The sequence below is a fragment of the Pan paniscus genome, chromosome 10 (assembly GCF_029289425.2).
Source record: "Pan paniscus chromosome 10, NHGRI_mPanPan1-v2.0_pri, whole genome shotgun sequence".
NCBI classification, from domain to species: Eukaryota; Metazoa; Chordata; class Mammalia; order Primates; family Hominidae; genus Pan; species Pan paniscus.
In genome coordinates this window covers 67,533,598-67,560,000 of record NC_073259.2, presented here as the reverse complement: position 1 = coordinate 67,560,000, position 26,403 = coordinate 67,533,598, and the positions used below count along the sequence as shown (strand labels likewise).

At 40.9% G+C, this 26,403-nt stretch overlaps 1 protein-coding gene across 2 annotated transcripts in view; it reads left to right on the top strand.

The window, feature by feature from the left end:
- Window positions 1-26,403, top strand: part of FAR2 (fatty acyl-CoA reductase 2) — a 189,844-nt gene that overhangs the window by 108,709 nt on the left and 54,732 nt on the right. Inside the window, exons 2-3 of one of the 2 annotated variants that reach the window (XM_034936107.3) lie at window positions 3,813-3,973; window positions 14,618-14,844. In XM_034936107.3, the coding sequence (XP_034791998.1) occupies window positions 14,656-14,844 (189 nt within the window). In that variant the 5' untranslated portion in view covers window positions 3,813-3,973; window positions 14,618-14,655. The remainder of the gene's footprint in view (window positions 1-3,812; window positions 3,974-14,617; window positions 14,845-26,403) is intronic. The other variant, XM_003828833.5, reaches the window with a different exon arrangement.

The following is a 26,403-nucleotide window of genomic DNA, read 5'->3' as shown; positions in this document are numbered from 1 at the left end:
TCAGCTCACTGCAACTTCTGCCTCCCAGGTACATGCGATTCTCCTGTCTCAGCCTCCCAAGTAGCTCGGATTACAGGCATGCACCACCATGTCTGGCTAATTTTACTACTTTCTAAGAAATTCTTTTTAAAGTAAGTATTATTAAATTGCCTTTTCAGTTTATCTTATTATTTTTATTTTATTTATTTCTTTTTTTGAGATGGAGTCTCACGGTGTCACCCAGGCTTGAGTGCGGTGGCACAGTCTCAGCTCACTTCAACCTCTGACTCCTGGGTTCAAGCAATTCTACCCACTCAGCCTCCTGAGTTGCTGGGATTACAGGTGCCCACCACCATGCCTGGCTAATTTTTTGTATTTTTTAGTAGAGACAGGGTTTCATCATGTTAGCCAGGCTGGTCATAAACTCCTGACCTCAGGTGATCCACCCACCTCGGCCTCCCAGAGTGCTGGGATTACAAGCGTGAGCCACTGCACCCGGCCTTATTATATCTAAAATTATTATTGTTTTTTTTAAAACATGGGGTCCTGATTTGTCACCCAGGCTAGAGGGCAGTGGCGCCATCATAGCTCACTGCAGCCTTGAACTCCTGGGCCCAAGGAATCCTCCCGGCTCAGCCTTCCTAGTAGCTGAGATTACAGGCATGTGCTACCATGCCCTACTAAGCTTTTCATTTTTAGTAGAGACGGGGTCTCACTATAATGCCTAGTCTGGTCTCAAACTCCTGGCATCAAGCGATCCTTGTGCCTCAGCCTCCCAAAGTGCTAGGATTTAGAGGTGACAGCCTGCTGGCAGTCCTCACAGCCCTCGCTCACTCTCAGCACCTCCTCTGCCTGGGCTCCCACTTTGGCGGCACTTGAGGAGCCCTTCAGCCCACTGCGGCACTGTGGGAGCCCCTTTCTGGGCTGGCCAAGGCCAGAGCCCACTCCCTCACCTTGCAGGGAGGTGTGGAGGGAGAGGCGCAGACGGGAACTGGGGCTGCGCGTGGCACTTGCGGGCCAGCTGGAGTTCTGGGTGGGCGTGGGCTTGGCGGGCCCTGCACTCAGAGCACTCGGCCGGCCCTGCCAGCCCCGGCAATGAAGGGCTTAGCACCCAGGCCAGCTGCCGCGGAGGGTGTACTGGGTCCCCCAGCAGTGCCAGCCCAACGGCGCTGCACTGGATTTCTCACCGGGCCTTAGCTGCCTTCCTGTGGGACAGGGCTCGGGACCTGCAGCCTGCCATGCCTGAGCCTCCCACCTCCTCCGTGGTCTCCTGTGGGGCCCCAGCCTCCTCGACGAGCGCCACCCCCTGCTCCAGGGCACCCAGTCCCATCGACCACCCAAGGACTGAGGAGTGCGGGTGCACGGCATGGGACTGGCAGGTAGCTCCATCTGCAGCCCCGGTGCGGGATCCACTGGGTGAAGCCAGCTGGGCTCCTGAGTCTGGTGGGGACGTGGAGAACCTTTGTGTCTAGCTCAGGGATTGTAAATACACCAATCGGCACTCTGTATCTAGCTCAAGGTTTGTAAACACACCAATCAGCACCCTGTGTCTAGCTCAGGGTTTGTGAATGCACCAATTGACACACTGTATCTAGCTACTCTGGTGGGGCCTTGGAGAACCTTTGTGTGGACACTCTGTATCTAGCTAATCTGGTGGGGACGTGGAGAACCTTTGTGTCTAGCTCAGGGATTGTAAATGCACCAATCAGCGCCCTGTCAAAACAGACCACTGGGCTCCACCAATCAGCAGGATGTGGGTGGGGCCAGATAAGAGAATAAAAGCAGGCTGCCCAAGCCAGCAGTGGCAACCCGCTGGGGTCCTCTTCCACGCTGTGGAAGCTTTGTTCTTTCGCTCTTTGCATTAAATCTTGCTACTGCTCACTCTTTGGGTCCACACTGCCTTTATGAGCTGTAACACTCACCGCAAAGGTCTGCAGCTTCACTCCTGAGCCAGCGAGACCACGAACCCACCAGAAGGAAGAAACTCTGAACACATCTGAACATCAGAAGGAACAAACTCCGGACACGCCACCTTTAAGAACTGTAACACTCACCACGAGGGTCCGCGGCTTCATTCTTGACGTCAGTGAGACCAAGAACCCACCAATTCCGGCCACAGGATTACAGACGTGAGCCATCACACCCTACCTAAATTGCCTTTTGAAAATCATGAAAACATAGTAGAGACAGGAAGCAAAGCTGTATAGCCTTAATCCTACCACACTGTTATACAACTAGTCTCATTTATTTCACTCCTCTCCAATCTTTTCCACCGATAAAAATCACAGGGGCTGGGCACGGTGGCTCACGCATGTAATTCCAGCACTTTGGGAGGCTGAGGCGGGTGGATCACCTGAGGTCAGGAATTCGAGACTAGCCTGACCAACAAGGTTAAACCTTGTCTTTACTTAAAAAAAAAAAAATGCAAAAATTAGCCAGGCGTAGTGGCAGTTGCCTGTAGTCCCAGCTACTCGGGAGGCTGAGACAGGAGAATTGCTTGAACCCTGGAGGCAGAGGTTGCGGTGAGCCGAGATCACACCACTGCACTCCAGTCTGGGTGACAGAGCGAGACTCCATCTCAAAAAACGAAACAAAAAAATCGCAGAGATTTGTAATAGACATTACATAAATGTATGTATAAATTTTTTTAATTGACATTATTTTGAATATTATTTTGTAAATGCTTCTCTTAACATAATTATTGAAAGAATTTCAATGTTTAATTGTGATGAACAGAACAACTTGCGTTTACTGATTTTCACAAAATAGCAATGACTTTGTTTGATATAATCAACTCATATTATCATGCCTATTGCCAGCCAAAACTCCATTTTTTTGTATGAGATGTCTCTCAACACACAGTATTTTCTTTGAGCCTTCAAAAAAGCCAACAGAATTATCTGAAAATGAAATTGACTTGATTATGTATAGAGTCATCCATATACAGCAACTAATGCTAAATGGCTTTTTTCTCAGCTGACCCTATGCTGGCTCAATCGTCATTCTTTTTTGAATTTGTCCATAATAGATTTGGTTGAATGAAATTGAGAAGCTTAAGTTTTGTGAGAGCTGGGATTATGGATGCATTTGTAGCACAGACACTGAAAGAAACTTGGTGAAAATGAAAAGTGGGAAGTTTCTCTCTTGAAAAATCTTCCTTCATCTCCACTTTGAATATTATCAAGATTTTCCATACGTGTAATTTGCTTGGGTCTATGTAATTAGTTATGAATGATTTATCATAAAGTAGAGATTGGTAGGAGGTCATGTTTGTGCTTAGCTTCATAGGCAGAAATTTAAGTCTTGAATTTGGACTTGTTAAAGAATGTGCTGGTATGAAATGAAAATTAAAGAAGGTTCTAGAGAAATGGTTCATTGACAGAAGGAATTTTTCCCACTGGAGAACCTTTGGCAAAGTCTGGAGAAATTTTTGGTCATCACACCTGGCAGATAGGGTCAGGTGGGTGTAGTAATTTTTCCCATCTAATGAAGGAAGGCCAGGGATGCTGCTAAGCATCCTACATTGCACTGGACAACCTTCACAACAGAGAATGATCTGGCCCAAAATGTCAATAGTGCCAAGATAAAAAATCCTTGGTCAAGAGTAACATTCCTGAGAGGAAAATCATCTTGTTTCTTTTCAAAAATGTTTCTCTCCAGTGGACTACGAAGACATTTGGATAAATTTGTCTTTCTTACACGTTTGAATCTTAATTTTTTTTATTTTCCATAAGAACCACCTAAAGAATAAAGTTCCCATATGCTGAAACCTGCAACAAATGTATAACCTAACACACCTATAATGATTTAATATTTTAACATTTGTTCTCTAGGAATTAGAACAGACTCATTTTATCACCAAAAGGAGACAAAACTCTCTCTATTCATAACCATGGAAAATTGGTGATCTTTACACCAGAAGAGAAATGAAAAATCAAACCTGCATAAAGCCTGTTCATTGCTAACCCCCGTGCCTAGACAGTGCCTGACACATGTAAGCATTCAGTAAAAATACACAGACTCACTCTCTTTTTTCTTTTTTTCATTCAGCCATCCGATACCATACATTATATAGGATGCTTGGGAGTGTTAGTATTCTGGAGATTGTCAAAGTGACTTAGACTTCTCACAAACCATATCATGAGCATGAGGGGTAGGAAATTATCCTCTGCTCTCTGCATTAGTAGTCTGAGAAAATATGAAAGGAGGCCATGACCCAGTGAGCTGTTCTAAAGTAGAAGGGGGACCTTCTAGAGTTGCATATGTGCTATTATTGACTGTAAAACTATTTTAGTTTAAAAAATAATTAATGTAATTATTTTATTGAGTTATATTATGAGTTAACAATTCCTAGACTTAACAAAGTTGTAACATATGAAATTGGATTTCAGGGAGCCAAATTTTTGCCATTGAAAGTAATGGCAAACACCGCAATTATTTTTGTGCCAACCTGATATATAGGCGTTTCTGCAACGAGGAATCAAGCCATATCTTGAATGTGGAGGCAAGAGGTAGAAGAAACATCTCTGATGCAGCTTTGTCCTGAGGGGAAGAATTCCTTTTGGCATTTTTCAGAATGACTTAAACTGATTAAAATCATGGACACAACTCCTCTGCCACCTCCTCATGACAATTGGGTAATGAGGGCCAGAAGATACTGGCTTATGTTTTGTTTTCCTGTCAAAGCACTCAGTGTACTCTGCCACAGGATTTATTGTGTTTGGGAAATATTTGGACTCTAGGCCTTAGGTGAGATTCAGAGCTGTGCTGGCTTCAGGTGTGACCCACTGCATTTCTGGCTGTGGCGGCTGTGGGGACAGACTCCTTCTGCTTGAGGACAGGGGAGTGAAGAGTAGGAAGGACTTTGTCTTGTGGCTTCAGTGCCAGCTCAGCCAATGTAGAAAAGAGCATCAAGTTAAATTCTTAAGGTTCCTGACTCCAGGCCCTGGCTCCAGGAAGGCATCTGTGGACCTACCTGGGTCCAGGAAAAGCTCACCACCCTGAAGGGAGACAGGCTCAGTTTGTTTGGGGCAAAGTAAGAGAAGAAAACAAGAGTCTCTACCTGGTAATCCAGGGAATTCTCTTGGATCTTACCCAAGGCCACCAAGGCAGTACCTTCATGACTGTGCAACAGCCACAGTGTTGCTGGGTTTGGGGTACTCCCTAATGCAGTAAGGCTGCAGTGACAAAAGACATAGATCACAACACCTAGGTCCCTCTGAATACTTGGAAAGCCTTCCCAAGAAGGATCGATGCAAATGCGCCCAAACTGCAACTATTACAATAAATACCTGATGCTTAAACATCCAGATACCAAAGAATATTCACAAGCATGAAGACCACCCAGGGAAACATAACCTCACTGAACGAACTAAATAAGGCACCAGTGACCAATCCAAGATAACACAGAGAAGGAATTTAGAATACTATCAGATACATTTAACAAAGAGATCGAAATAATTAAAGAATCAAGCAGAAATTCTGGAGCTGAAAAATGTAGTTGACATACTGAAGAATGCATCAGAGTCTCTTAACATGAGAGTTGATCAAGCAGAAGAAAGAACTAGAGAGCTTGAAGACAGTTTATTTGGAAATACACAGAGAAGACAAAAGATAAAAGAAGAAAAAACGAATGAAGCATGCCTACAAGATCTCAAAAGAGCAAATGTAAGAGTCATTGGCCTTAAAGAGGAGGTAGAGAGAGATCAGGTAGAAAGTTTACTCAAAGGGATAATAACAGAGAAATTCCCAAACCTAAAGAAAGATACCAATATCCAAGTATAAGGAGGTTATAGAACACCAAGTAGATTTAGCCCAAAGAAGATTATCTCAAGACATATAATAATCAAACTCCCAAAGGTCAAAGATAAAGGATCCTAAAAGCAGCAAGAGAAAAGAAACAAACAACATACAATGGAGTTCCAATACATCTGGTAGCAGACTTTTCAGTGAAAACCTTACAGGCCAGGAAAGAGTGGCATGACATATTTCAAGTGCTGAAGAAAAAATCTTTTACCCTAGAATAGAATATCTGGCAAAAATATTCTTCAAGCACAAAGGAGAAATAAAGACCTTCCCAGACAAACAAAAGCTGAGGGATTTCATCAACACCAGACCTGTCCTATAAAAATGCTAAAGGCAGTTCTTCAATCTGAGAGAAAAGGATGTTAATGAGCAAGAAGAAATCATCTGAAGGTACTGAAAGCTCACTGGTAATAATAAGTACACAAACACAGAATATTACAACACTGTAATTGTAGTGTGTAAACTACACTTAAGTAGAAAGACTAAATGATGAACCAATCACAAATAATAACTCCAACAATTTTTCAGGACATAGCCAATACAATAATACATAAAAAGAAAAAGTTAAAAAGTGGCGAGATGAAGTTAAAGTGTAAAGTTTTTATTAGTTTTCTTTTTGTGTGTTTTTTTTTTGTTTATGCAATCAGTGTTAAGTTGTCATGGGTTTAAAATAACGGGTTATAAGATAGTATTTGCAAGCCTCACATTAACTGCAAATTGAAAAACATACAATGGATACCTTAAAAATAAAAAGCAAGAAATTAAGGCTTGGCCTGGTGGCTCATGCCTGTAATCCCAGCACTTTGGGAGACCCAGGCAGGCAGATCACCTGAGATCAGGAGTTCGAGACCAGCCTGACCAACATAGATAAACCCCATTTCTACTAAAAATACAAAATTAGTCAGGTGTGGTGGCGCATGCCTGTAATCCCAGCTACTCGGGAGGCTGAGACAAGAGAATCACTTGAACCCGGGAAGCGGAGGTTGTGGTGAGCCAAGATTGTGCCACTGCACTCCAGCCTGGGCAACAAGAGCAAAACTCCATCTTCAAAAAATAAGTAAGTAAATAAATAAATAAATAAAGCAAGAAATTAAATCATACAACCAGAGAAAACCACCTTCACTAAAAGGAAGACAGGAAGGAAGGAAGGAAGAGAAGACCACAAAGCAACCAGAAATTAAATAACAAAATGGCAGAGGGAAGTCATTACTTATCAATAATAACATTGAATGTAAATGGACTATGCTGTCTAATCAAAAGTTATAGAGTGACTGACTGGATGAAAAAACAAGACCTCATGATCTGTTGCCTACAATAAACACACCTCACCTATAAAGATACACATACACTGAAAATAAAGGGATGGAAAAAGATATTTCATGCTAATGGAAACCAAAAAATAACACTTATAGCTATATTTATACCAGACAAAATAGATTTCAAGACAAAAACTATGAGAAGAGACAAAGAATGTCATTATATAATGATAAAGATGTTGAACCAGCGACAGATATAATAATTGTAAGTATATATGCACCCAACACTGGAGCCCCCCAATATATAAAGCAAATATTATTAGAGCTAAAGAGAAATATAGCCCACAATACAATAATAGCAGAGGCTTCCACACCCCACCTTCAGCATTGGACAGACCTCTCAGACAGAAACTCAATAAAGAAACATTGAACTTAATCTGCACTATAGATCAAATGGACCTAATAGATATTTACAGAACACTTCATCCAACAGCTACAGAATACACATTCTTCTCCTCAGAACATGGATCATTCTCAAGGATAGATCATATATGGTCACAAAACAGGTCTTAAAACATTTTAAAAAATGGAAATAATATCAAGCATCTTCTCTGGCCACAATGGAGTAAAAGTAGAAATCAACAACAAGACCAATTTTGGAAACTATACAAACACATAGAAATTAAACAATATGCTCCTGAATGACCAGTGGGTCAATGAAGAAATTGAAAATTTACATGAAACAAATGATAATGGAAACACAGCCTACCGAAACCTATGGGATACAGTGAAAGCTGGACTGAGAGAAATTTATTCTTGGTAGGTTGTACATTCCTAAACATGTACAACATACTAAGAATAAATTTCTCTCAGTCCAGCTGAGAGAACTGGTTCAATCCAGTAGATTGAACCATGAACAAATTCAAAACCTGCATAGACCAATAACAAGTAATGAGGCCAAAGCCACATTAAAAACTCTCCCAGCAAAGAAAAGCTCATTATTTGATGGCTTCACTGCTGAATTTTACCAGACATCTAAAGAAGAACAAATACTAATCCTACTCAAAGTATTCCAAAAAATAGAGGAGGAAGGAATACTTCCAAACTCATTTTATAATACCAATATTACCCTGATACCAAAACCAGATAAAGACACATCAAAGGAATAAAAGGAAAGAAGGAAAACTATATGCCAATATCCCTGATGAACACTGAGGCAAAAATCCCCAACAAAATACTAGCAAACTGAAATCAAGAACACATTAAAAAGATCATTCACCATGATCACATGGAATTTATCCAAGAGAGGCAAGGATGGCTCAACATGTGCAAATCAGTCAATATGATACATCATACCAACAGAATGAAGGACAAAAACCATATGATCATTTCAATTAATGCTGAAAAAAGCATTTAATAAAATTCAACATCCCTTTGTGATAAAAACACTCAAAAAACTGGGTATAGAAGGAACATACCTCAACACAATAAAGGCTGTATATGAGACCCACAGCTAGTATCATACTGAATGGGGAAAAACGAAAAGCCTTTCTTCTAAGATCTGGAACACAACAAGGATGACCACTGTCACCAGTGTTATTCGACATAGTACAGAAAGTCCTAACTAGAGTAATCAGACAAGAGAAATAGGCAAGGTGCATTGGCTCTTGCCTGTAATCCTAGCACTTTGGGAGGTCAAGGTGGGAGCATTGCTTGACCTCAGCAGTTTGAGACCAGTGTGCAGTGTGGGCAACATAGTGGGATCCTGTCTCAAAATAAATAAATAAATAAATAAATAAATAAATAAATAAATAAATAAATAAAGGAGAGAGAGAGAGGAGGAGAGGGAGAGGGAGAAAGAGAGAAAAGGCAGCTAAATTGGAAAGGAAGAAGTTAAATCAGCCTTGTTTGCATATGATATGATCTTATATCTTGAAAAGCTAAACACTCCACCAAGAAACTGTTAGAATGATAAACAAATTCAGTAAAGTTGCAGGATACCAAATCAACATATAAAAATCAGTAGCATTTCTATATGCCCACAGTGGACACTCTGAAAAAGAAGTCCAGAAGGTAATCCCATTTACAGTAGCTATGAATAAAAAATTAAATACCTACAAATTAACCAATGAAATAAAAGATCTCTACAATAAAACCTGTAAAACATTGATGGAAGAAATTGACAAGAACACACACAAAAATGGAAAGATATTCCATGTTCATGTGTTGGAAGAGTCAATATTGTTAAAATGCCTATACTATGCAAAGCAATCTACAGATTCAATGCCATCCTTATCAAAATACCAATGACATTTCTCACAGAAATAGAAAAAGTAACCCTAAAATTTATATGGAACCACAAAAGACCCAGAACTGCCAAAGCTATCCTGGGCAAAAAGAATAAAACTGGAGGAATCACATTGCCTGACTTCAAATTATACTACAGAACTACTGTAAGCAACACAACATGCTACTGGCATAAAAACTGAAACATAGACCAATGGAACAGAACAGAGAATCTAGAAACAAATCCACACACCTACAGTAAATTCATTTTTGGCAAAGGTGCCGAGAACATACATTGGGGAAAGGACAATCTCTTCTATAAATGGTGCTAGGAAAACTGGATATCTATATGCAGAAGAATGAAACTAGACCCCTATCTCTTGCCATTTGCAAAAATCAAAACAAATTGGATTAAAAACTTAAATATAAGATCTTGAACTATGAAACTACTGTAAGAAAACATCAGGGAAAGTCTCCAGTACATGGGTCTGGGCAAAGATTTCTTGAGTAATACCCACAAACAGAAGCAAAAATGGACAAATGGGATTACAAGTTTAAATGCTTCTGTACAGCAAAGGAAACAAACAACAAAGTAAAGAGGCCACCCACAGAATGAGAGAAAATATTTGTAAACTATCCATCTGACAAGGAATTAAGAACCAGAATATATAAGGAACACAAACAAGTCTATAGAACAAAATTTAATAATCCTACTTAAAAATGGGTAAAAGATCAGAATAGACATTTCCCAAAAGAAGACATACAAATGGACAACAGGTTTATGAAAAGGTGCTCAACATCACTGATCATTAGAGAAATGCAAATCAAAACTACAGTGAGATATCATCTCACTCCATTTAAAATGGCTTTTATCCAAAGACAGGCAATAACAAATGCTGATGAGGATGTGGATAAAAATGAACCCTCATATACTGTTGGTAGGCATGTACATTAGTACAATCACTACGGAGAACAGTTTGGAGGTTCCTCAAAAAACAAAAAATGTAACATATTATCCAGCAATCCCACAGCTAGGTATATACCCCGATGAAAGGAAATCAGTGTATCAAAGAGATATCTGCACTCCCATATTTATTGCAGTGTTATTCACAATAGCCAAGATTTGAAAACAGTCCAAGTGTCCATCAATAGATGAATGGATAAAGAAAATGTGGTAAATATACACAATGGAGTACTATTCAGCCATAAAAAGAATGAGATCCTGTTATTTGCAACAACATAGATGGAGGACATTATATTAAGTGAAGTAAACCAGGTACAGAAAGACAAACTTGACATGTTCTCACTTATTTGTAGGAACTAAAAATTAAAACAATTGAACTCATGGACAAAGAGAATAAAAAGATGGTTAGCAGTAGCTGAGAGGGATAGTGTTGAAGGGAGTGGGTAATGGGAACAAAAATACAATTAAGCAGAATGAATAGGATCTAGTATTTGATATCAAAACAGGGTGACTAAGTCAACAATAATTTATTGCAATTTTAAAAATAACTGAAAGAATATAATTGGGTTGTTTGTAACACAAAGAATGGATAAATGCTTGAGGTGATGGGTACTCCACTTACTCTAATGTGATTATTACACATTGCATGCCTGTATCAAAATATCTCATGTGCCTTATAAATATATATACCTACTATGTACCAGCAAAAATGTAAACACTATAGGCTCATTGATATATCTTACTTTAGAAAGAAATCTCTAAAATTTTAGATCATACCTTGCAAAACTGTGTCTGGGGTCAAAATATCCTAACAGTATATTTGCATTTCTAGAAAATATGACTCCACTAGAGTGTATGATAAGAGAAGCATGTGACATCTTCAGAACAAATGGGGTTGGGGAGTCACCCTCTCCAAACTCAACTTTCCTTCTGTTTTTGTGCCAACCACATTTATTTATGCCTAATATCCTATTAAAGAAGTAGGGTACCTCAACATTTTTAAAGAAATAGGCAAAATTTATCATGAAGTATAGTTATATTTGGTGAAAATACTTGGCTGTTATGATTTATTGAGTTTTAAATTGTCTCCTTTTATTTACAAAAGAAAATGGGTATACAAAATGTACGAGACAGGACATTTAAAATAAATGCCAAAAAGAAAAGCTAGAAACCATTAAGAAGAAAAAATGTAAAACCAGTGACTATGCTAATAGCCAATATTTGAGTCTATGCTATAGGCAATGTATATTGCTAAGAGTTTTGCATGTATTCACTCATTCCATCCTTAACACAGCACTATTAAGTGGATACTTTTGTTTTCTACATTTTCCTGATAAGTAACTGAGGCACAGAGAGATTAGTAATTTCCTGAGGTCACAGAGCTAATAAGTGGTAGAACTGGGATTTTACTTCAAACAGTCTTGCTTAGAACTTGAATGCTAATCTTGGGTGCTATTCTGCCCTCCTAACTTGGGGACACTACTTTTCTGAGCTTCAAAGCAGGCAAGGCAAGAATGTTTAATACTGTTTCCAAGTGCTAAATTCTTGAGGAAGTCACTGGGTGAATTGTAATATACTCATGTAACATTATGTAACATGACAAAAACAAGATCCAAAAGTGTTCTTCATAGTATTTCTCTTATCCACCCTCAACAAAGGGAGCTCAAACAGTAACTCAGTGAACACAGCTAACGTGATTTGAAATCCAGATTTCCTAAAATGAATAGCATTGATGATTGGGTGTGATTTCTGTCATTGACCCCTGTTTTACTTACTTCATAGCATGTGCAGCAGTCTATGATCTTGTTTATATGTTTATTTGACTTTGCATTGCTGGCCTCCCCTGCTAGAGTGACAGCAAGGACCAGTCTGCTTTGTTCATCTGTGTGTCTTCAGAACTTAGCATAGAGTCTGGAATGGTAGGTGCTGAAAAATTTTTTTAGTAAATAATTCCCCAAAGGCAAAGAATTCTGTCTAAGAACATGGACTCAAGATCTTCAAATATAAATTATGACTATGAAGAGTCATTGTTGCTTAAGGAGTTACTAGCAGAGCATTCTGGACCAGAGTTGGAGAGCAGGGTGTTGACACTTCTAGTTGTTTTTTTCTTCTTTATAAGCCCTGATGTCAGGGCCAGTCCCTGGAGCTGTTCTGCAGGATCCATCCAAACCCTGTCCACATAGGCAGTTGAGGCCTTTCTACAGTTGACAAAGTGAGTGGACAGAAAGGAAGATCTTCCCCCACACCTCCAGCACTGTTTAGTTCAAAGCTCTCTGCTGCTGTCTCCAATCAATTATCTCCAACCAGAACTGAAAGACAAAACACTTCATGGTGCGTTTCTGCAGCAAGAGTTGCATCTGGCTTCCTGCTACCAGATTCATTTTTTCTCAGCACTTCTGGAAACACAGGACTTATGTGGACAAACCAAGCCTTGCATTGCAGCCCAAGCTATTTCAGGGCACACCAAAGCCTGTGGGCGGTGGCCTCCCTTTTCAGCCTCCTCTACCTTTGCTTTTCAGTGTCTCTACACCCTGAGCAGCATATAAGGGGAAAAAAGGTGGCACTTGACCTAGACACATTTTCAACTCAAGGAAGAGATTAACAAAACTATATTATTTATTGGGGAATCTGCCCCGTAGGTTCTTTTCTATTTTCCTTAAGCATCAGCCAGCTTGAGAAATAAAGGGACAGAGTACAAAAGAGAGAAATTTTAAAGCTGGGCATCCGGGGGAGACATCACATGTCGGTAGGTTCCATGATGCCCCACAAGCCGCAAAAACCAGCAAGTTTTTATTAGGGATTTTCAAAAGGGGAGGGAGTGTGCAAATAGGTGTGGGTCACAGACATCAAGTCCTTTACAAGGTAATAGAATATCACAAGGCAAGTGGAGGCAGGGCAAGATCACAGGACCACAGGACCAAGGTGAAATTAAAATTTCTAATGAAGTTTCAGGCACCATTGTCATTGATAACATCTTATCAGGAGACAGGGTTTTGACAGCAACCGGTCTGACCAAAATTATTAGGCGGGAATTTCCTCTTCCTAATAAGCCTGGGAGTGCTATGGGAGACTGGGGTCTATTTCACCCCTAGAGTCTTGACCATAAAAGACAGGTGCACCTTGGGGGGGCCGTTCATAGGCCTTTACCTCCAGGCGCGTATTCTCCTTCTCAGGAATGTTCTTTGCTGAGAAAAAGAATTCAGCAATATTTCTCCCATTTGCTTTTGAAAGAAGAGAAATATGGCTCTGTTCCTCCCACCTCACCGGCAGTCAGAGTTTAAGGTTATTTCTCTTATTCCCTGAACAATTTCTGTTATCCTGTTCTTTTTTCAAGGTGCCTAGATTTCATATTGCTCAAACACACATGCTGTACAATTTGTGCAGTTAATGCAATTATTACAGGGTCCTGAGGCGACATACATCCTCCTCAGCTGACAGGATTAAGAGATTAAAGTAAAGACAGGCATAGGAAATCACCAGGGTATTGACGGGGGAAGTGATAAGTGTCCATGAAATCTTTACAATTTATGTTTAGAGATTGCAGTAAAGACAGGCATAAGAAATTATAAAAGTATTAATTTGAGAAACTAATAAATGTCTATGAAATCTTCACAATCCACGTTCTTCTGCCATGGCTTCAGCCGGTCCCTCTGTTTAAGGTCCTTGACTTCCCGCAACAATTATTTATTCCAGTATTTTCTCTAAATAAATCTGAAACTCAAACTCTAATTACATCATAATTTTTAAAAACCTGATAGCTGTTCTAAGCTTTGGTTTCACAAGCTGCTGGGCCAGTCCTAACCTTCTCATTTATGTCCAGTAACACTGCATCCCTTTATTTCCCCTAAGCACGCTGTGCCACACCACTGCACCTTTGCCCTTGCTCTTTCCTTGGCCTGGGACACCGTGACCCCAGCCCTTCTCTGCCTTCCAAGCTTCAGCTCAGATGTCACAGACACTTTGAAATTTCCAGATGCTGCTATGTACCCCTCTCAGGTCTCCCTTTGTTTTAGCACTTACTATATTGTATTTAACAGTCTCTTTATTGTCTGCCTCCTCCATTAGACTGCAAGCAATTCCTTGAAAGCAGGAATCATGTCTTTCTCATTTCTTGCTCACAGTTCCTGGCATAAAGTCTAGCATGTAGAGAGAACTCAATAAATATTGATTGGAATGAGTCATATTGTTTAAAAGCCACGATGCTCTCACTGTCTGACCTATTTTTTTCTGCATTCAAAACTCTTGGAAGCAACAGAAACATTTTAAGTGACTTTGAATATGAGAACTTCTGAAGATGTAATCTTTTGTTATTTCTCTTCCTTTTCAGGAACCTCTTTCAGGAGCTATAAAAGAAAGGGAGGAATCATGTCCACAGTTGCAGCTTTCTATGGCGGCAAGTCCATTCTCATCACGGGGGCCACAGGCTTTCTGGGCAAAGTGCTGATGGAGAAGCTGTTTCGCACCAGCCCGGACCTGAAAGTCATTTACATCCTTGTGAGGCCCAAGGCTGGCCAGACACTGCAGCAGAGGGTTTTCCAGATCCTAGACAGTAAGGTATGCCTTATAGGAAAGCGTGTGTGATGGGCAATGCCTTAGGGCAAGATGATTCACTACAATGTTCTCTTATAGTCTCGTATTGCAAGTGGGGACCAGGCTACCTGCACAGGTAGAGGAAGGCAGACAAAACAAGACAGCAACAAGCTGCTGGTGGAAATCGGTGTTTTCCCAAAGGAGGGAAAAGAGTGCTTAGTTTCAGTCCAGGGCAGGTGAGATTGTCTATGTCTGGAAACTACTAATTATCAAAATACTCAAACTCCCTGAGTGGATGCTTCAGCCTTAATATATGCTGCAAGTTCATCTGAATTCTTCACTAATTTTCTTTTAAATTTAAGGTTGATTTCCTCCCCAAATTTTTTGGATATTCTTCTATTCTGTTCTATTCTATTGCTTAGGGAGCAGATGTGACTACTAAGTAGCCATGCAGTGATACTTTCAGTTGTCTAAACTCTACAAGGTTTAGCTGTTATATATTTTATTTATGGGAACTTTTGATATTTCTATTATCCAATAAGTTCTTCTAAGGTAAAAACATTGGAAATAAAATATTACATCTGTGAATGAGCATTTGGATATCAAACCCTCTCTCCTCTCGGAAAAAAAAGACATTATGCATATTCTCTCATGTTTTAATTTATAAATTTCAAGGCAGTATAACCTTGGGTCTCAAACATATCTGGGTTCAAATTCTGGCTTATGAATTTGTTGTCATATCACCTCTTAACCTTCAGATTTTAGATTTTCAAACTTTCCAATGTTTTAAATAAAAACAACAACTACTTTCATAGGAACTAAATGAGAAAATGTACATATGTTGTTCATAATGCACTTTGGAATATAGGGGGTGACATAAGATTGGCAAGAAGAAAATTCAGAGTTTCTTTTTTTACAATCTCCTTTCCAGTGTGTAGGAATGTTAACATCTATGACGCACATGTATCTGATAGCACAGCACATTGTAGACTGCCCAGAAACACTGATGATCAAATTTATCTGCTTGCAACAGAATACGATTTTGTTACAAACCGTCATCAAGCAAATTGGAAAAGCCTCACATCTCATGGCTTGACTCAGCAGTGGGACAAAATAATCCTAACAGCTAACATTTACTGGATACTTAGTACATGGCACCTACTATCCAAAGGTCTTTTCACACCTTACTTCATGTATCTTTGCAATAACCCTGTGAAGTAAGAACCATTACTATTCTCATTTTATAGATGGGGAAACTGAGGCCTGAAGCATTAACTTACCAAAGATCTTCTACCTAGTAGAGGAAAAATTGGATTTCCAACCCTACAGCCTGACTCTAAGGCCAGCACACTTGCTCCTGCCCCACACTGCCTTTGGGATAACTAATGGTTCTTAAAAGGCTGATAGGACATAGAACCAAAACCTAGAATAAATTCCCAGATCCCTCTTCAGGCAGTTTTTCTCAGTTATCTACCCCTAATGCACTTTGTTTTCTTGGGGTTGATCTTCTCATGGAGTATCTTAATGGTGTTCTCTGTTTTTCCTGAATTTGCATGTTGGCCTGTCCTGCTAGGTTGGGGAGGTTTTCCTGGATAATATCCTAAAATGTGTTTTCCAGCTTGTTTCCATTCTCCCCGTCTCCTTCTGATACTGCAATCAATTGTAGGTTCGGTCTTTTTATGAAGTCCCATATTTCTTGGAGGCTTTGTTCATTCCTTTTCATTCCTTTTTCTCTATTCTTGTCGGCATCTTATTTCAGTAAGGTGGTCTTTAAACTCTGATATCCTTTCTTCCACTCAGTTGATTCAGCTGCTAATAACGGTGTATGCCTTACGACATTGTCGTGCTGTGTTTTTCAGCACCATCTGGTCCTTTACGTTCCTCTCTAAACTGGTTATTCTAGTTAGCAATTCCTCTAACTTTTTATCAAGATTCTTAGCTTCTTTGCTTTGGGTTAGAACGTGCTCCTTTAGCTCATCATAGTTTTATATTACTCATCTTCTGAAGCCTACTTCTGTCAATTTGTCCATCTGATCCTCCGTCCAGTTCTGCATCCTTGATGGAGAGATGTTGTGATCATTTGGAGGAGAAGAGGCACTCTGGCCTTTTGGGTTTTTGGCATTTTTTCCATTGATTCTTTCTTATCTTTGTGAGTTTGTCTAGTTTCAGTCTTTGAGGCTGCTGACCCTTGGATAGGGTTTTTGTGTGGGCCTTTTTGTTGTTGTTGTTCTTGATGTTGTTGTCGCTTTCTGCTTGTTTTTCTTTCAATGGTCAGGTTCCTCTTCTGCAGGGCTGCTGCAGTTTGCTGGGCATTCGCTTCAGGCCTTATTCATCTGATTTTCTGCTGTGCCTGGAGATGTCACTCAAAGAGGCTGGAGAGCAGCAAAGATGGGTCCCTGCTCCTTCTCCTGGGATCTCTGACCTCGAGGGGCACCAGCCTGATGCCAGTAGGATTGCTCCTGTATAGAGTGTCTGACAACCCCTGTAGGAAGGTCTCACCCTGTTGTGGCACTGGGAGTAGGACCGTTTAACGAACCACTTTGTCCCTTGGTGGAGAGGGTGTGTTTCACTGGGGGGAAACCCACTTGTCTGGGTTGCCCTGATTCCTCAGAACTACCAGGAGGAGAGGCTAAGTCTGCTGGTCCACAGAGACTGCAGCCACCCCTCCCCTTAGGGGCTCAGGACCAGGGAGATCAGAATTCTGTTCCTAAGCCTCTACCTAGAGTTATTGGAGATCCTGCAGGGAAGCCCCTCCCCCACCAACGAGGAAGGATGGGTGGGGGTTAGGCCTGAAGAGGCACTCTGGCCGAAGACTGCCACAGTGTGTGTGTGGCTGCCACGGTGTGTAGGGCTGTGGGGACAAGTCTTGGGACCAAGCCATCCAGCCTTCCTGGCACTAGCAGGGGAAAAGCACAGCCTGGAGCTATAGAAATGGGTGCCACCCTTCCCCTGCCCAGGGAGCTTAGCCTGTTAGGCAGTTGCCAGTCCCAGTGCTGGCTGCTGCCCCTCCCCCAAGGAGCTCAAATGGCTTAGACAGCAGGTGATGGCAGCCAGGGCTCGTCGCCCCTCTGCCCCCAGGAGTTCAGTAGGCTTAAGCAGATTTTAGCTGAGAGGCTGTAAGAATCTGCACTTTCTCAGGTTGGGACGGTAGGCCCTGGTGGCCTGGGTTCCGGAGTGGGCTCTTCTGACCCATAGGTTGCACTGTTCCGTGGAAAAAGCAGTTCCCCGGGCCGGGTAGCATGCTCACTCACCACCTCCCTTGGCTGGGGAGAGGGGACTCCCCTTCGCCGTGTGGCTCTCAGGTGGGCCACCGCACCACACTGCTCTTCCTTCTCTTGGTGGGTCACGCCAGCCTTCTAGTCAATTTTGATGAGAGAACCTGGATAACTCTGTTGCTGGCGAAGGATTCACACGGTTATTATGTTTGTTTTTCTTTTTCTTTTTTTTAATTATACTTTAAGTTTTAGGGTACGTGTGTGCAGGTTTGTTACATATGTATACGTGTGCCATGTTGGTGTGCTGCACCCATTAACTCGTCATTTAACATTAGGTATATCTCCTAATGCTATCCCTCCCCCCTCCCCCCACCCCACAACAGGCCCCAGTGTGTGATGTTCCCCTTCCTGTGTCCATGTGTTGTCATTGTTCAGTTCCCAGCTATGAGTGAGAACATGTGGTGTTTGGTTTTTTGTCCTTGTGATAGTTTGCTGAGAATGATGGTTTCCAGCTTCATCCGTGTCCCCACAAAGGACATGAACTCATCATTTTTTATGGCTGCATAGTATTCCATGATGTATATGTGCCACATTTTCTTAATCCAGTCTATCATTATTGGACATTTGGGTTGGTTCCAAGTCTTTGCTATTGCGAATAGTGCCGCAATAAACATACATGTGCATGTGTCTTTATAGCAGCATGACTTAATAATCCTTTGGGTATTGTCAGGCCTCTGAGCCCAAGCTAAGCCATCATATCCCCTGTGACCTGCACGTACACATCCAGCTGGCCGGTTCCTGCCTTAACCGATGACATTCCACCACAAAAGATGTGAAAATGGCCTGTTCCTGCCTTAACTGATGACATCGTCTTGTGAAATTCCTTCTCCTGGCTCATTCTGGCTCAAAATCTCCCCCACTGAGTACCTTGTGACCCCCACTCCTGCCCACCAGAGAACAATCCCCCTTTTTCCTTTACCTACCCAAATCCTATAAAACGGCCCCACCCCATCTCCCTTCGCTGACTCTCTTTTCGGACTCAGCCCGCCTGCACCCAGGTGAAATAAACAGCCTTGTTACTCACACAAAGCCTGTTTGGTGGTCTCCTCAAATGGACGCGCATGAAATTTGGTGCCGTGACTCGGATCGGGGGACCTCCCTTGGGAGATCAATCCCCTGTCCTCCTGCTCTTTGCTCCGTGAGAAAGATCCACCTATGACCTCAGGTTGGCACCAAATTTCATGCGCGTCCATGTGAAGAGACCACCAAACAGGCTTTGTGTGAGCAATAAAGCTTTTAATCATCTGGGTGCAGGCGGGCTGAGTCCGAAAAGAGAGTCAGCGAAGGGAGACAGGGGTGGGGCCGTTTTATAGGATTTGGGTAGGTAAAGGAAAAAGGTGGGTTGTTCTCTGGCGGGCAGGAGTGGGGGTCACAAGGTGCTCAGTGGGGGAGCTTTTGAGCCAGGATGAGCCAGGAGAAGGAATTTCACAAGACGATGTCATCAGTTAAGGCAGGAACAGGCCATTTTCACTTCTTTTGTGGTGGAATGTCATCAGTTAAGGCAGGAACCGGCCATCTGGATGTGTACGTGCAGGTCACTGGGGATATGATGGCTTAGCTTGGGCTCAGAGGCCTGACAGGTATATACCCAGTAATGGGATGGCTGGGTCAAATGGTATTTCTAGTTCTAGATCCCTGAGGAATCACCACACTGACTTCCACAATGGTTGAACTAGTTTACAGTCCCACCAACAGTGTAAAAGTGTTATGTTTGTTTTTCGATGGGAGCCTCCAATCACCCCTGCTTCTAGTAGGCCATCTTGTTCGCACCTCTGGACTTTGTTTTCCTCACATAGCAGACATTTCATGTTAGTCTGGGAGCTTTGTTGCCAACTATGGATTTCTAGATAAATATTGTGGCAGAGAGTCTTGTGATCAACCCAATCTTTACCTACTGCTTCTTTCAATGCAGTGTTTTTTATAACACGGCAACATTGCTTTTGTTCTGGAAATCGTGATTATACTCTATGTAACTTATCTGTGAAACTGCCTTGCAAATCTCAGCACCTGTTTTCACTATTGGGCTATTTATTGTCAGCTGTTGACTTTTATGAACAGTGGTTCTCAAAGTGTGGTCCCAATATCAGCAGCATTCAAGATCACCTGAGAACTATCTATTGTGATCAGATGGTACTTAACAGCCTGGGCTTCAGAGGCAGACAGACCTGGGTGTGAATCTCCATACGACCAATTGTGAGTTGTGTGATAGTGGACTAGATATATACTTTGCTGAGCCTTGGTTTCTTTATCTGTAAAACGCTGTAATAATACCTTGCTTACCCAGGGAGTCTCTGCGTCTTTCTCTCTTGCCCTCAAGCCTTTCTGGATTTAAGGTATGGCTTTTACCACTATTTCCTAGGGCCTCACTTTTTACTAAGTTAGGCTGTATACTAAGTTATGCCAAAAAAAGAAGTGTTTTTTTTTTCCTCCCATAAATTTTTCCCTCAAAGAGTTGTGGGAGGAAGGGAATCTGATGTGTATAATATAGTTGAAAAACACATCTATGGTAGATCACAAACCATGTCTACATGGCCATTTTGTGGGTAACAAGAACAGATTCTATCACCTGATTATTAATGCACAAGCCATTAGCTATGCAAATATCTACTTTCTTGTCACTATATGGAATCTGATACCTGTAAAGAGATTTTCCATGGAAAAAATTATGTGCTTGATTTTATTGCTGCGTATCCCAAAACTGAAAAGTTTTTGCTACACAAATTGTGTATGCTTCAGAATATAAGAATGCTATCGCTGATTGGCTGTGGATAAAGCTCTGTGCAAATAAGGAATTATGCAAGAAGTAGATACTGGCCATCTATGAGATTCAAGATATTATTGCTTGTATTCCCTTTGAAATTGAAAATTCAAAATAAAGACAAGACAGATAAAATTGTATTTTTTTATATTTTTTAAGTTATGGGGATGAGCTATGTTTGAAAGGTGAAAGAAACCTCTAGATTTTATATATATATATATATATATATGTAAAATCTCTAGATTATATATATGTGTGTGTGTATGTGCCACTGCACTCCAGCCTGGGCAACAGAGTGAAACTCTGTCTCAAAAAAAAAAAATAATTAAAATACGTTTTTTATAAAATATTTATTTATTTTGAGACGGAGTCTCACTCTGTCACCCAGCTGCTAGAGTGCAGTGGCTCTATCTCAGCTCACTGCAACCTCTGCCACCTGGGTTCAAGCGATTCTCCTGCCTCAGCCTCCCGAGTAGCTGGGATTACAGGCATCTGCCACCGCGCCTGGCTAATTTTTGTAGTTTTAGTAGAGACGGGGTTTCACCATCGTGGCCAGGCTGGTCTTGAACTCCTGACCTCGTGATCCACCCACCTCAGCCTCCCAAAGTGCTGGGATTACAGGCATGAGCCATCACGCCTGGCCATAAAATAGTTTTAATGCATAGCTGAACTTGAGGCAAAATAAGGAAATCCGTAAGTGTCCAGAAATAACAAGAAAGTACACATCTACACACAAAAAGAGTGAGAAAAGTTGAACAAGCACACAAATATGACAAGTATTTATTGAGAGCCAAATGTATGTCAGGCACATATTGCTTTGTGCCTGGGGAACAGGGGCAATAAAGTAGAAAATAAAACAGGCATGGAATTGGCCTCACAGATCTTAAAGTCCAGTGAGGCAAACAAGTTTCATAAGAAACAAATGTATATTTAAGTATTTTCAAAAGTACTGTGAAGACAAAGAACACGGCACTTTGAAAGAGAAAATAACAAGTGACGCCTGCTTTAAAATTATCTGCCGGAATAGTGCCACTGGAGCTCAGGAAGAGTTAATATGTTCAAGAAAATGCAGGAGGGCATTTCTTTCAGGTAGATGCCTAGGCTCTGCCTACTTTGCATGCTTCTATCTGACTATGTAAGGCAAAAATTTATAGAAGTATAATCATGCCTTTGCTGCAAAATGAGAAATAGACATTTAAGAAGAAATTTCCATCTCATCGAATGAGCATTTTGGTGCTATAGTAATTGTTTCAATTTAAAACATTCATTTGTACATATTTTCTTTCTTTTTTTTTTTTTGAGATAGGGTCTCACTGTGTTGCCCAGGTTGGAGTACAGTTCGCAATCAGCTCACTGTAACCTTAAACTCCTGGGTTCAAAGGATTCTCTTGCCTCAACCTCCTGAGTTGCTGGGAATACAGGCACACACTGCCAAAGCTGGCTAATTTTCAAATTTTTGTACAGATGGGATCTCACTATGTTGCTTAGGCTGGTCTTGAACTTGTAGCCTCAAACAATCCTCCTGCCTCAGCCTCCCAAAGTGCTAGGATTACAAGTGTGAGCCACCACACCTGGTTTATACATATTTTCAATAGTTTTAATAAAATATGTTTATATTTAATAGAATATATTTATACAAATTTTCAGTAGTTTTATAACAACAAAGTCCCTTAGAGGCAGAGGATAGACTTTTTTTAAATTTCTGAGACATGGTCTCACTCTTATCACTAAGGCTGGAGGGCACTGCATGATCATTGTTCACTGCAGCCTCAACCTCCTGGGCTCACATGATCCACCCACCTCAGCCTCCCAAGCAGCTGGGACCACAAATATGTGACACCATGCCCAGCTATTGTTTTTAATTTTTATTTTTTTAAGACATGGTGGTCTCACTACATTGTACAGGCTGATCTCAAACTCCTGGTTTCAAGCAATCTTCTGGTCTCAGCCTTCCAAAGTGCTGGGACTACAGGCATGAGCCACCACACCTGGCTAGAGAACAGAGTTTTAACAACAAAAAAGTACTTTTTATTCTAAGGTTGAATTTAGGAGGCTGTATAAAGTAAAGGTGGGTAGATGAGACTGATTGCTTACAGAAAGCTAGCTTTGTGTGCTGGACTTGATACTATTACAGGTTTCTTGAAAGATCTGGGAAAAAATGTTAAAAATTGCAACTGGAAGACATTTGCTAGACTAGAAATGGAGACTCCTAAGCACTCAGGAATTCAGCAAATGGCTGCTGGTTGGGTTTTTATTTTTATTTTTTGGATTTAAGATACTATCGAACTCTAGTTTAGTTCTTTCTGAATTGAAGACAACTAATTGATGGGTATGTTTCATATTAGTAAAAGCAAAAAGCTTATTAATTTATATTTTACATTAACAAAACCCATAGAGGGAAATTCTACTTTGCCTTTGTAACCCATGTGTCAGCTTGGGCATCCCTGCCCTGTAATAAAAATGTAATTAATGACATTCTCCAAGAATCGTTGAGAATTCTCAGATGGCTCATTTTTCATGGTCATCTCTGCTGTTGCCTGGGATGAATTAGGTATGTTTATGAGTCATCTTTCATTTCTCATGGGCTCCATACCAAGTTGATCCAGACCAGGCCAAGGCCCTTTCTTCAGTTGTCATAAATTTAGAATCAAACAACAAAAAGAGAGAACACTTGCCTCGGACTGCCTACCACTCACAGGATTTGCCTTTACCTCCCACACATGAATGCCCAATCTTTCAATAGGTCATCCTCTACCCTGTTAATTGAGGTTTTCTGTGTTTATTTTTCTCATCATTTTAAGTCTTCCATTTATTGTAATCTAGGAGAAAATGAGGTCACTGAGTTTGTTAATTCATTATGCTGAGTTTAGTACACAAATTCTAAGCAATATTTCACAGACATGGCTTTTTCTTGGTGCAATAAATATGGGCTTTTGTAAACTGTTTTTTGCTTTTTGGTCCCACAGCTATGTTTTGAATGGTTAAAGATGCTAAAAGTCTAAACCCTCAATTGCAGGTTACTTGTAGGTTTAGTTGTTATACCTGTACTGGGAGGTAGCATAAGGCAGTAAAAAGAACACTGATGCTCTAGATACTCTCTCCTCAGTCAGAGAGACAGAGCTTGGTAGAGAGACCATGGCCTAGTTACCTAACCCATATGAGTCTTGTTTTTATTATTCATAAACTGTATCTGATAATAATAGCTATTTCATATGGATTTGCAAAGATCAAATGTGATCCTAAGTATAAAATAATGTTTTATATTGTGCAATATAATTTTTTTTTTTTTGAGATGAAGTCTAGCTCTGTCACCCAGGCTGGAATGCAGTGGCACAATCTCTGCTCACTGCAACCTCCACCACCCGGGTTCAAGTGATTCTCCTGCCTCAGCCCCCCAAGTAGCTGGGATTACAGGCACCCGCCACCATGCCTAGCTAATTTTTGTATTTCTGATAGAGATGGGGTTTCACCATGTTGGCCAGGCTTGTCTCAAACTCCTGACCTCAGGCGATCTGCCTGCCTCGGCCTCCCAAAGTACTGGGATTACAGGCATGAGCCACCACTCCCGGCTAAATGTTAGTTTTTTATCAGTAACCTCTCATTTCTTTTACCCAGGTATGTTATTTTGTTCGTTATCCCTAGGCAAGACCCTCTAGATTGCCTGTAACAGTTTCACACTCTTATAAAGGATGTATATATTCCTGCATTCTCTTTTCTATAGTTAGTCATCATTTCATTAGAGAGATATTTAAGAATTCACATTTATATTACAACATTTAATTTGAAAAAAACTTTTTGCGGGAAAGGAAAGTATAATCAGAAATTCATCTATCATCTTAAAGTCCTAGGTTTCACCAGTCTGTGCCATATGTGTTCACATTAACTCTCCATTCTGCATGAGTTGTACTAATGTAGGTGCTGAAGGAGATAAACCCCCCAAATCAGTAGCTTAATACAAATGAAATTTGATTCTCAAACACAGTAGGTGTAATTGGTAGAAGGCATTGCACTCCACAGTCATTCAAGGATCCATGCTGAGGGAAGGTTGACATCTTCTACACATGGCTTCTAAACCATCCAAGGTCTCTCTGGATGTCAATAAACAACTGTCAGTGGGGTAAAAGAGGCACTGGACATCATGTGGAAGGTTTTTGTGGCCCAGGCCCAGAAGTGCCTATCACATCTGTCCATATTCCATTCTCAGAACTGTCACTGGGCATCTACCCACAAGGATGGCTGGAAAATGCATAGCTGTGTGTCCAGGAGAAAAGGAAAATAGGATTGTTGAACAACTAATGAGGTTCTGCCATGCCTTCTTTTTAGGTCGCCAAATATCTGCTTTCCTCTCTTTCCCACACATAGAAGACACTCATTCCTACCCCAGGGTCTCATACCATTATTGCATCCAGTCCAAAGTCCAAGGGGGAATAGACTGTCCTCTCTATCAGATCCAGATATTTCAGCTTCTGGTTTGGTATTCCTGGATAAAAAGGTGAATTTTCTGCCTCCCATGTTGAGGTAGAAAATGTCTCTGTTCTACCTCTTGTCATTGTAGAACAGCGAAGTTGAAGAAAAAATAAAATCAAACAAACAAAGACACCTTCTATTCAAAAAAGAGAAGACAGGCAGGCAAGCAGCAGTCCCTAGAATATAACCATAAGGAAATCCTGATTAGCGAGTATTGAGAAGATTCCTACACTGGGAGTGGGGAAATTCCTTAAATAGCCTCTAAATCTAATCTCTGGGAGGAACCTTCTTTTCCATCATTATTTGTGGTGGCTCCATCCTCTGGAAAGTTCTTCCTTATTTCTTATTCCCTGGCTGTCGCCTCTGAAGTGGCTGTTAAGAAGTGTGCTCTTCTTGCGATCTTTGGCTTCATAACTCATTCTGCAAGAGGAAAGACGGAAACTAATCGGTGTTTTAGGTTTAAGGTCTGTCATTTGCGGACTCTGGGGCTGTGGGAGAAAAAATAAATCCTTTGGTTCATGCACACAATGTGACAGCTTGGCATAAGTAAAAGACATGAACAAAAGGATTCATGAAGAAGTGAAAGAAAGAAGGCGTATACATTAGGCACAACATCACCTAAAAAAAAAAAACTGGAATGCATTAAACTTGTTCATTCAATAAGTGTTGGCTGAGTGCCTACTAAGTGTCAAGCACTGAACCAGATGTGGAGGATTCAGTGGCAACACACGGAAAAGTTACAGGAAAAAAAAATTGGGTAATAAATTTGTTATTGGTTTTAGCAAATCCAAAAAATTCAAGAAAATAGTGCAGTGTTTGCCAAATCTAAAACTCTTTCACCCTCACTGAGTCTTAAATTAGGAATGCACAAAAGCAGAATTACTAGAAAATCAAAGTTTTATGGGTGTATTCCCTTAAGTAATAGCCCTATATTGGAAAGTTGGTGGAGGTGACTGCGCATTTTAAATAACCAACCTGCACCTTTACCCCCTCCCCCAAATTCTAACCAAATAAAGTATAAAATGAGGTAGAACTCACCATGTTACATCAGCTTGCCAGGAATGAAGTCAATGCTGATTGGAA